Below are 12711 nucleotides of genomic sequence, written 5' to 3' on the forward strand. Positions count from 1 at the left end.
TTTTTTTCATTTCAATCCTTTAAATTACATCTATCGCCAATATACTCCTTCCATCTATATATATATATATATGAGTCCATCAAATCCCATATATGGCATAATTTGCTATGGGTGAGGTTGCGTTACAGAAGACGACAGAGAGTGAAAGGCAGTCTAGGACAGGTCTCATTTTGAAAAGTAACATGGACATTTTTGTACATTTGGGTATAACTAATATAAGCTTAAAAAATCCTCCAATTTACAGCAATGAAATATTTTGTAATTTTTTTTAGTCGAATGAATAATTTCACCAACAAAAATGTATAAAACTTTTTTTTTTTTTTTTTTGGAGAAGATATTAAGCCTTAAACATTAAAAATGCGTTGTATTAAAAATATGTTGGAACCTTAAGTTACGCAGCATAATTGGAAAACAAAGTAACTTGTTTAAATTAAGTAACATATATTTCCTAAAGATTATGAGGGCAAATTGAACTATTTTGAAGATATAGAGGAAGATTAAAAAGAAAATTTGAAAAAGTTATGAAATTTTTTTTAAGAAAATCAAAAATTCATTCTCTATCACAATTTTGAATACAATCAAAGGCCTAGACTTTGTAAGAAATTTGCTTTGTTCTATGTTAAACATTATGATCTCTGATTCCCAAAGGATTGTGATCAACCTTAATCCATCTGTAATCGTGTTCAACTCCCAAAATCTCTAATTTCCAAACAACGGAGTAGAAGCTTCCTACACCTCCACTCTTCTGAGGGTGAGTTTGGTTCAACTTTTTGATACTGTGCTTTTTGAAAAAGTTGCGGTTTTAAAAATAGTAATATGAAACTGGATTTTTTTAAAAAGCTGAATGTTTAATAAAAAGTGGTTTTTGAAAAGGTTAAGTGTTTGGCTAGCACTTATAAAAGTGGCAATTTGAGTTATAAATTACTAAAAATGACAATGAATATATAGGAAAGTCTATTTCATACTTAAATCAACTACTTTATAATAATAATAATAATAATAATAATAATAATAATAATAAATATATTATTGGTATCATTTTAATAATGTTTGTGTGTTTTTTTTTTTAGTGTCATAATTATTTGTTATTACTATTAATCACTCCTTATCAATATTAATTAAATCTCAAAATTTTTCATCATCATGGAGCCCAAAATAATAATGAAAAAAGGTGATAAAATACATACCAATAATTCAAGTATAAATTGTACTACATGATATTATTAAAAATAAAAAAGAAAACTACTAATTATTGTCTCCAAATGGAATTAGCAATGGAATCACGAAGAAACACCATCTCAAGGTCTGTTAATTAAAAATCTTGCGTTTTGCTTATAACTACTACTTGCTTCACTATTATGTTGCCCTCTAGGAATTGAATCTTGATTGGCTCTCATTTCAAAAAGAACAAGAGATTGAATTAGAGGAAATTATCTTTTAGACTGAATCATATCTTTTATAGGTTGAGCAACTTCTCTAATGTTACCATTGGATTGAGTAACTTCCTTATAAGTTTACAGCATGGTAAATTATAAAATTTTGGGTAAACTACATGTTTATTCCTTAACATTTAGGCTAGATGTCAATTTGATCCTCAACCTTTCAAATATGTCGATTTAGTCCTTAGCCTTTTGGTATTGTGTCAAAATAGTTTCTGTCGTTAACTGATGGATGGAAAGTGTTGATGTGACTAACCACCAAAATAATTTTTTTATGCTACATATACTGCCACGTGTACTGCCACATAAAATTAAAAAAAAAAATAAGAAAATTAATTTAAAGAATTTGTTGTAATATCAAATATAATTTAAAAAAAAAAATTAAAAAAAAAAAAAAACTCAACCAAACTAAGTACAAATATTCTTATATAAAAAATAAATAAAATAAAAGATAAAAACACATACAAATATAATAGTAGCATTCCTTAGCAAAGGGTTTGAAAGTCAAAAGAGGCAGGACGTTGTTTTTTGTTTCGTCTCATCCTATATCATCATCTATCAGTAAAAATATGCAATATGATCCTCCTCACTTGCCACTCTTTTTGTCCTCCGCTACCACCGCAAGCTCCTTTGCAAGAGAAAAAAGAAGAAGCACTATGTGGGTACTATCATTTTACACGACAACGACTGATATTGATGCGATGAATTTAGTAAGGGTGGTGGACTAAAATAATGATGTAGAAGAGAAGAAGGAAATGGATCCAAAAATAATATAAAAAAGAGATGGAAATGCTGGGCATAAAGGGTTGGCAGCCTCTACAAAACAATTGCTTGCCTCATTGTACTGGGAAATCAAGAAAGATAATAATAAAGTGAAAAATTTTAGAAATAATGTGTAAAGCGTAGTGAATAAATTGGTGGGTTTGATTTATTTTCTCATCGTGTGTGTGTTTTTTCTAATATTTTGTTAGAGAGGTGAATCAATTCAATGGGTGTGCTTGATTTTTTAGACTAGTACTCTATGGTTTTTAATCCCAGTTTATGGACTTTTTTAATTAGGTAAAACCATGAACCACTCACGTGGCAACATATGGGGCATAAAAAATAATTTTTTATTTTAGCCGTTAGCCAGGTTAACATTTTTCATTCATCACTTAATGGTAGAGACTATTTTAACCCAATACAAAAAAGTTAGGAACTAATTTGACACATTTGAAATGTTAAAGACCAAGTTGACATTCAGTCTAAAGATTAGGGACCAAATATGTAGTTTACCCAATATTTTTTTAATTAATCTTTGGTTCCCTCCACTATTTCAAATGATAACATAATAATAAAATGTAAAAAAAAAAATAAAAAAAAATAAAAAAAATGATGTATCTTGTTGTTAACTAAGAAAGATAGTATACTTTCTCAAAAAAAAAAAAAAAAAAAAAAAAAAAAAGAAAGATAGTATAATATTGTATATAATAACAATCTCTTGTTTGTATTATACTCTTCATATGCACCAATCATGTGAAGTGACACAAAATTGTCACTCTCAGGACATACAAAATTTACTCATCATGTATATTATATTTGTTAAAATTAATTAGGTGAGTATGAACTTCATTCTCTTCCCTATCTAATTATTTTTGCGTCGATTTAGGATAATTTGTTTTAGGCACCTTGTTTAAAAAGTGGTACATTTTTTTTATTAAAAAAATGTGGCTCATTTTATTAAGGCTTTAATAAACTATAATTAAGGGGTGAAGTGAGATTTTTGCGTATATATAAGCTAGATAAAAGCAGATTCAAAAAAAAAAAAAATGCTAGATAAAAGCCATAATAAACATAAACTTGAAGAAAAATAAAATTATGCATGATTAAGGCCTAATAGAAAATCGATTAATTCAAAACATATGATACCCTCTATCTTTGACTTATTTTCATTTTCATCACTGTAATTCATTTAAATCACATATGTCTCCAATGTACTCCTTCCATGTATATTATTCCATTAAATCCCATCAATGGCATAATTTGCTATGGGGTGGAGTTGCGTTGCAGAGGACGACTAATAGTTAAGTATAACTAATACAAGGTTCAATATTGCACAAAAGCTATGTTTGGATGGAAGGAAAATAGAGGGAGAGAATGAACATCCAAACATACCCTTAGGCTAAAATCTAAAATCATTGATTATAGCTAGCTTAATGGCAGATCCTTGTAATTTGTAAAACTATTTAAGCCCACTTTCAAATCATTACCAAATGTACTAATCTTAGTTTAAAACACTTCTTAAGGCAGTTGGGGTTGTTCATTGTCCATAGTCCACACCACACACACCATTCTAACCCACTCAAGAAACACTTTCCCATCTTGCTTTTGTTCTCATGGAGGGTTGTTCCTGTTCATCAGGTATGTCAATTTTTGCATATGCTAGTGATTCTTAAGAGTTTAGTAGATGCTTTTGTTATGTTAATCTTAGTTCTAGTTTTTTTCACCACTGATAATAATTAGCTTCTCTATATATATATATATTCTCATCCCTGCTCCTAGCCTCAGCATCATCCAGTGCCCAAGCTATCGAAGTCGAAGGCCTAGGCTTCTCGTCAATCAGAGAAACCACAGTGCATGATATCCAGCTCGCTTTCAAGCAAAACCAACTCACCTCCAGGAAACTCGTTGAGTTTTACCTTAAAGAAATAGAGAGACTCAACCCGGTTCTTAATGGTGTCTTGGAAGTGAACCCAGATGCACTGTACCTAGCTGATCAGGCTGACCACGAGCGCAATGCCAAGGCACCTGGGTCACTCTCTATGTTGCATGGCGTTCCTATTTTGGTCAAAGATAACATTGCAACCAAGGATAAGCTGAACACCACGGCTGGCTCATGTGCACTGCTCGGCTCGGTTGTGCCACGCGATGCTGGTGTGGTGACCAAGTTGAGAGAAGCTGGGGCTATCATATTGGGGAAAGCCAGCTTGAGCGAGTGGGCTCATTATAGGTCTCATGGAGTACCTAGTGGCTGGAACGCGAGAAATGGCCAGGGGAAGGTGAGTGTTGTAACATGAAATCAAGCACATCAAGTGTTTGACTAAATGTCAGACCATGTGTGGGCTGAAAAAGGAAGTGCTCTCTCTCATGATTTTGAGAGGGGAGTTGTAGTATATTTATAGTTGGAAAATACATTTTGGATTGCTAGGTCTCTTCCTATTTTGTAGTTTACGAATCTAATGTAGAGGTAATTTTGATCTTGCTATCTAGATTAACTTAATCTTCTTGTTATCTTGCCAAGACCCTTGTAGCTCAACTAACATCTACTAATGTTTCTAACAAAAACATTTAGGGCTCAATGCCCCCCTCCCCCATGTTAACTATCAAATTATCAAAACAGAAGATCTTCTTGTTACCTTGATCTTGGGTTGCTCTTGTTTGAAGTTTCTCAGTATCCTCTGATCCAATACACATTACATACATCCACCTTTAAAATGTTTTTTTGGGATTTGTTTGCCTCGAGTCTTACTAAGGGTGTGTTTGGCATTGGCTTAAAAAGCCAGTTTTTTTAACTATTCAACTTATTTTTGCTGCTATTTATGGATCTCATTGCACTTTTTTGTACTATTCATAGGTCCTAATGTACTATTTCAACTATCTTTTAACTTTATTTATAGTACTTTCAGCAAAAAATTTTAAGTTTCAGCTAAATAAACTGTTTCCAAACGGATTCTAAGAATCATGGACATAGACACAAATGCAATATGGTACATGCATGCATCAATGTCTCCAGTGTGTCCAACATGAACACGTTGGGGATTTTGTAAATTTACATATAAAATAAGCTAACTTTCTAGCCACTTCTATCATGTGCAAATTTACATATAAAATAAGCTAGATACAAAAAGAAAAACAAGCATGTCTCCTTGTACAAATAAGTTTGGCCTAAGAAGTTCCATAAGACTGTTTTGCTATGGTGTGCAGAATCCTTATACAATGGGAGATCCTTGTGGGTCCAGTAGTGGATCAGCAATATCAGTAGCAGCAAATATGGCAGCAGTGTCACTAGGGACCGAGACTGATGGCTCTATTTTATGTCCATGTAGTTGTAACTTGGTAGTGGGCATCAAACCAACAGTTGGTCTCACCAGTCGAGCTGGAGTCATACCAATCTCACAAAGACAAGATACCGTGGGGTAGGCTCTCTCTCTCTCTCTGCTTGAACAGGGAAAATTTTAAGACTTACACCACTCATCCTCACCAGGTTCCTTCCACCTCCAATAACTCTGGAGGGGAAATGGAACAGAGCCCACAAAAATCGTCTTCTCATAACATATCATATTTGAGAAAGATGTTTATGAGGTTGTTAGGGAATAAATTAGGATGAGCTTGCAAAGTGGCTAACAGCAATGTGAGAGAGAGCCTTGATGCTGTCCACAGGGAATAGATTAGGAAGAACCTACAGAATGAAAAAGAAAGAGATAAAACACAAAGAATAAACGTGGATGTCTACATCCATAGTGGAAAGCCCTTGATGGCTACATCTTTTCTATTAAAGCTGTGTATTAAAATAAATCCAATGAAAAGTATTATAGCAATCTAAATCATAGACTAACCATAAACCAACAAAGGGTTACAATATTTCCACTACAAGTAGGATTAGGGTTACATTGTTTTTGCTCCAAGTAAGATCGGATTACTTTGTTTACAGTCCAAGTAAATTAGTTACAATGAATCTATACTAGAGTTTTTTTTCTTTAATAAAAATCTATACTAGAGTTATATAGCATACTTAGGACTGGACTAGGCATCTCTAACCATTAACATGGCAAGGCTTAGAAGATATCATAAAATTGAAATTATGAAACTTGTAAATGTATTTTGACCATTTCACATTGCAATTCAAAAAAAGTTTGTCATGGATTGAAATTCTTATAATATGTACATGGTAACAAAATAGAGAAAGCTAATGATGTTAGGCAACTTATATCTGCCCTCCTAGAATGTTTCTTTTTATTTTATTTTATTTTATTTAAGTTTAGGGACAGCGAGAGCAGAAACCTTTTTATTTTGTTTGCAGCTATAACTTTTGACCAAATCTGGTGGCATAAGAAACAAATGGTGCACTTGGAGAAATCTTTTGACAGCATGGAGGTTTTAAGGAAAATGTGCTAGGTAATAGAGATGCATTGGAAATGCTAAACCAAGTTAAATTAGGAATTTGAGACAATTTATAACAATCTCCACCTTGACTCAAATTTTACGGAGCAATCTTCATTCTCTGTTACAAAAACTCCATCTTAATCCAAATAAGCTTTCCTAAAAAAAAGTTGAACATCGTTTCCATATCTAAAGCAGACTTTTGCGTGTGTCTACCTTGAACTAATGTCGAAGGCATATCTTACCTATCAAAAAAAAAAAAAAAAACTCTAATGTCGAAGGTGCACTAGATAATCTTCTCTTGAACTTCACCAAAGACCAAACCTCGAGCTTTGATACCAATTGGCTTTCTTCCTAATCACACATCTCTGTCATCTTCACGTAGAGTTTTTCATACCACATATCTGATCAGTAGCCTCCGGATGTATGATTTGCACTATGTTCGGCATTCAAGCCTCAATCATCACAAGCACCTTGCCTTCGTTTCAGCTTGTCATCTGCGCTTCATTCAATGCTGCCCTAATTGGCCCATCTCCTTTATTTATTTATTTTTCTTTATATTATCCTATATACTTTATCATGATATCATAACTATGTCTTACATTAAAAACACACACACACACACACACACACACTAACACTATCAGATTATGTTTGATTTTTTCTAATATTTACACAAATTTTGTCAACGTGCATCATCATAGTATTGCATGAAATTGGTAGTAACTTCATTTGGATGGAACAGACCCATATGTAGAACAGTAGCAGATGCCGTTTATGTTCTTGATGCCATTGTTGGCATTGACCACAATGACAATGCAACAATTGAAACATCACAGTACATTCCAGAAGGTGGCTATGCACAATTTCTTAAGGCTGATGGGCTGCGAGGAATGAGACTGGGGATAGTGAGGGAACATCCCGTGTACCATTTCAAAGATGATACTATTGCGAAACAAACTATTGAGCAACATTTTAACACACTAAGGTATCAAAACACTGATTCCATGTATTAGTTTCAATGCTCAATCAAATGTATTTTAAAAAAAGAAAAATGCTAGGGTAACTACTAATTTTCCAAGAAATAATAATAATTTTTTAATTACTTTTTATTTATTTATTTTATGTTTAAAATTTAACACATCAATTTGTAAGGTTTTTGTATGGTACTATCATTCTCTGGAAAATTGATACTAATACTTCATGCAAATTTATTTAGGGAACGAGGTGCGATTTTGGTAGACAATCTGAAAATAGCCAATATTGACAAAATCTATTCATCAAGCAATGAAGAAACTGCATTGGTGGCTGAATTTAAAATATGCATTAATGCCTACCTAAAGGAGTTGGTGGATTCCCCAATCCGTTCCTTAGCCGATTTGATTGCCTTCAACAATGAAAACTCAGAATTGGTGAGTATGATAAACTTAGGTTGTCTTGATTATGTAATGTCCTACATTTATATATTAGATTGACTCAACTAATTGAGCAATGCTAAGGACATGAGATTTTTCACAACTTGTTAAAATGGTAAGTTATGATTGGAGCAACATCACCTTCACATAAACCTACCACTGATTATTAACTCTATTTTTATTATATGCAATTACACATCACATCAACAATTATGAAAATATTGTGTCATGAACTTATTGTTACTAAAACTCAATGACTGATCAATTATTAATTATTCCATGGGTGCCAAAACAGGAGAAGCTAGATTATGGACAAGACCTGTTTATAAAAGCTGAAGCAACAAATGGAATTGGAAATGCAGAGAAGGAGGCGTTGGCAAATTTAGAAAAACTAACTAGAGAAGGTTTTGTGGAATTGATGACAAAGAACAAGCTAGATGCATTAGTGACTCCTGGTAATAGTGTTTCTTGCGTCCTTGCAATTGGGGGTTTCCCAGGAGTGATTGTCCCTGCTGGATATGACTCTAAAGAAAAACCGTTTGGCTTGTGCTTTGGAGGACTAAAGGGTTCAGAGCCAAAGCTGATTGAGATCGCCTATAGCTTTGAGCAAGCAACAAAGATCAGGAAGCCTCCTAAAGTTTAAACTTAAGGCTCTATTATACATAATTATAGCCTCTACTCTAATTTATATGATTATTATTCATATTGAACAGTCATGAAGCTAGATTTGTATGGATGCTAGTAGCAATATATGTGCTGTAAATATAAAAATAATATTTGACTTTATGTTTATTTTAACTTCACTTACGTTAGTGTGTGGCTTCTTTTTTTTGGACAAAATTTCAAATTATACTCTCTATATTTAGCACAATTTTAATTAGATTTCCTTTTGAATACTATCCTTCCGCCTATTTTCATTAATGACGTAGCAGTTAAATGCCAACTAAACTCTTTTTTTTTTTTTTTTTTTTGGTAAATAGTTATATTTATTAGAACACACACGAAAATAGTAATAATAGTATTTTAAATCAGGTTTATAATACATTATATAACTAGAATGCAACTACAAAATGGCCTAACTTTAATAGTTATAAATTGGGGTTATAAACAACGGATATTAAACACATACAACCAATGTAGGATAAAGAACCAAAACATCCAAATGTGTCAAAAAATGTATATTTAATTTCTTCTTCTTCTAATAATAATAATAAACATGGACATTTATATCAATTCATTTTTTCATCTTTAAAAACCTCTACCAAATTAGTTGATATCTCTTACGGGCCGACTCAATGGAGCTAACCTATGAGAGGCCTGTTCCATGAAGCTCGAGATACCATCTTCTACCAAACAGACGATCCAAAGACAATGTAATAATTAAAAATTTCTTATGAAAATTTGGAAAGTTTTTTCTATGAAGCAATTTTTTGTCTAATTATATAACTTGCCAAGTCTTGCAAGTCGATTGCCTCTGGCTGTGAATATCCAACATATCGGCAAGAGCAAGGACACAATATTTTTTACTTTTTTATTTATTTATGTTTTTTGCAACCTTGCTACAGGAAGGTATATACAACCTTACTGTTCACAGGTTGTAAAGAAAAAAAAATTAGTCTTGTGGTTGTGTGTGAAGGAAAAAAGAGATTGGAAAGAGAGTACTTTTTATTACTTTATTAGGTAATTTATATTATTTTATGAGGTTATATGTAAAAATAAAAACTGAGTTATAAGATAAGTTATAAAATAGGTTGAAAAAATAGATGATGTTTGAGAATGCAAAATAAGTTTTTTTATATTTTATTTTGCATCCCTAGATGCTAGTGCTCTTAAATAATATACTAACTCAAAATATTGACGAGTGAGCTGGCTACTTAGTTTTGTTTTTTTTTTTTTTTAATTAATTTTTTTTTTTTTTGCTAAAGAAAGATACATTCAAAAACCACATAACAGAAAATGACAAGGCCAACCTCTCTGCTGGTAGCCAAAACAACACTATCAAGGAGGTTGCAGGGCAAAATCGAACATTTTAACAAAATGATCAGAACCCCAGGCCAAATCGGCCATTTACCACTTTTCGCGGAAATTATTAATAACATACCACTGTTTGCAAAATAAGTAGTAATATACCACTTTTTTGAAACTCAAGTTCATGAAACTCGAGTTTTCTATGTAAATCGAGTTTTAAACACTCGAGTTTCATAAATAAAAAACAGAATAAAAGTCTTTTTCGTCTCTACATTTTCACACGATTCTCAATTTGGTTCCTAACTTTTTTTTTTCACCGATTTTAGTCCCTATTCTAGAAAACGCGTCTCGTTTTTGTTCCTGACGTTACATTAGAGACAGAAATTGCACAACTAGCAAATGGAATAAATTAAAAATATTAAAATAATGCACCCTGTGTCCATGTGGCTTTCCACGTCAGCCTCTAGATTAAAAAAAAAAAAAATTTATTAATTTTAACTAAATAAAAAAAAAATTAAAAACAAAAATAAAAACCAAATCCAGTAAGAACAACAAATTTCAAACCCAGCAAATTTAAAACCAAGCAAGAACAAGATCAACAAAACACAAACCTAGCAAATTTAAAACCCAAAAAATTAAATTCAAACCCATATTCCAAAAATCTGGATTTGATTTTTGTGTAAATTTTAACTAAACAAAAAAAAAAAAGGAAAAAACTGAAATAAAAATAAAAACCCAGAAAAGTAAGAAAATTCAAAACCCCAAAAAATTCAAAACCCAAAAGGAGAAGGAGAACAAGAACAAATCCAGAAAATTCATACCACTGTCACTACCAAACCTCCATACCCAAACCACTGAGACTCATACCCAAACACACTACCGAGCCACAAACAACCACTAAGATCCATACCCTTCAGTTTTCAGAGACCCACGCAAGACCCAAGATCCATACCCTTCAGTTCTACCAAGCCACAAATCCACCAACTAAACCAACCCAACAACCATCGAAGCCAACCTAGCCACCATCGAATCCAACCCACAACAAGCCAAGACCACCCATGGTGAGCCACGACCACCCCACCCACTGCGAGCCACGACTACCCATAAGCAGACACCGGACCACGGCGATCTGAATCCCACCTACCCAAAGCCTTTATGCTGATCTGTGCCACGCCAATCTGAGGCCCAAAAGCCAATATTGAAAGAGAGAAGCTTTCAAGGTGAGAGGAAAAGAGAAGAAAGCGTGGGAGAAAGAGAGAAACTCTGAAAGTGAGAGGAAGAGAGAGAGTGAGATTAAAAAATAATTTTCTGGGTTTGTTCTTGTTCTTGTTCTCCTTCTGGGTTTTGAATTTTTTGGGTTTTTGAATTTTCTTACTTTTCTGGGTTTTTATTTTTATTTCAGTTTTTTCCTTTTTTTTTTCATTTAGTTAAAATTTACAAATTAATTTTTTGTTTTTAAAAAATGACATGGCATTTGTGGGTATTATTTTAATATTTTTAATTTTTTTCGTTTGCCAACTGTGCAATTTCCGTCTCTGATGTAACGTCGGGAACAAAAACGAGATGCGTTTTCCAGAATAGGGACTAAAATCGGTGAAAAAAAAAGTTAGGGACCAAAGTGAGAATCGTGTGAAAATGTAGGAACGAAAAAGGGTTTTATCCCATAATAATAATAATAATAAATAAAATAAAAAAAACTTGTGCTGACGTGGATTTTTTTATTGAAAAAAATGCCATATGGAACTCGAGTTTTTTAAACTTGAGTTCCATGCAATACAATACTCGAGCTTACGAAGCTCGAGTTCTTTGTAAATACAAAACTCGAGCATAATGCTCTTTTATTTTTCTTCTATGATACTCGAGCTTACCAAGCTCGAGTTCCTTGTAATATGGCACTTGAGTTTGGCAAGCTCGATTTCCTTATACTTTTTTTTTTTTTTTTTTAATAATCAACAAATAAACATAAACATAAAAATAAGTAATTTTTTTCATTTGAATGCACAAACATATGTTTTTATTTATTTAAATAGAAACATTGTAAAATATAGAAATTTTAATTTCAAAATATTAATTTTTAGGCCACTCATACCCCTTGTTCATTCATTTTTAACACACTCATCAATTTCTAACTTCTCGGAAGCGTTATGGTCAAATTGGTTAAAATATTGGGGGTTACAATGAGAAATTAGATCAACATGTAAAAGAAAAATCTCACTCCATTTTTAGCCATGGGCATACCGAAAGAAGTTTAAGCTACATATTGTTACTTTATCAATCTTGTTCTGAATTACTGTATGGTCAAATGGTTGATAAGTATTACAAAAAGAGTGGACCACTCGGATATAAAGAAGAACTTACATCTTACCACGTCTGGATATGTAAGTTCTTGACTTGCGGTGTTTCTAAGAGGAATATGAAAGATTTTTTCTATACATCTAAATGTTTGGTTGATGATGTGAAAGTTGCTTTAGCAATTTTTTTCTTGGTGAGCTGTACCACACCATGTTATTGAGTGACATATTATTAGCTGATGATGTGAACTCACCAAGAAAAAAAGTTGCCAAAGCAACTTTCACATCATCAGCCAAACATTTAGATGTACGGAAAAAATCTTTCACATTCCTCTTAGAAACACTGCAAGTCAAGAACTTAAATATCCAAACGTGGTAAGATGTAAGTTCTTATTTAGATCTGAGTGGTCCACTCTTTCTGCAATACTTATCAATCATTTGACCATACAGTAATTCAGA

General features: G+C 32.5%; 1 protein-coding gene across 2 annotated transcripts; it reads left to right on the forward strand.

The window, feature by feature from the left end:
• Positions 1–3590: 3590 nt before the first annotated feature.
• LOC126707575 (probable amidase At4g34880) lies at positions 3591–8805 on the forward strand. Of its 2 annotated transcripts, none has more exons than XM_050407295.1 (6): positions 3591–3839; positions 3987–4477; positions 5403–5614; positions 7324–7566; positions 7798–7990; positions 8289–8805. In XM_050407295.1, exons 1-6 carry the CDS (start codon positions 3815–3817, stop codon positions 8634–8636), a joined length of 1512 nt encoding a protein of 503 aa, XP_050263252.1. In that variant the 5' UTR covers positions 3591–3814; the 3' UTR covers positions 8637–8805. The 2 variants fall into 2 exon arrangements, with proteins under 2 accessions (XP_050263252.1, XP_050263251.1); XM_050407294.1 differs by having other exon boundaries at positions 3597–3839; positions 3981–4477.
• The last annotated feature ends 3906 nt before the right edge of the window (positions 8806–12711 follow it).

This window comes from Quercus robur, chromosome 11 (assembly GCF_932294415.1).
Source record: "Quercus robur chromosome 11, dhQueRobu3.1, whole genome shotgun sequence".
Lineage (NCBI taxonomy): Eukaryota > Viridiplantae > Streptophyta > Magnoliopsida > Fagales > Fagaceae > Quercus > Quercus robur.

Coding starts and splice junctions, on each gene's coding strand:
- LOC126707575 (XM_050407294.1), top strand. CDS start 3,815: ATGGAGGGTTGTTCCTGTTCATCAG. Junction 3,840..3,980: donor GGGTTGTTCCTGTTCATCAG/GTATGTCAATTT, acceptor CCCTGCTCCTAG/CCTCAGCATCATCCAGTGCC. Junction 7,567..7,797: donor CAACATTTTAACACACTAAG/GTATCAAAACAC, acceptor AAATTTATTTAG/GGAACGAGGTGCGATTTTGG.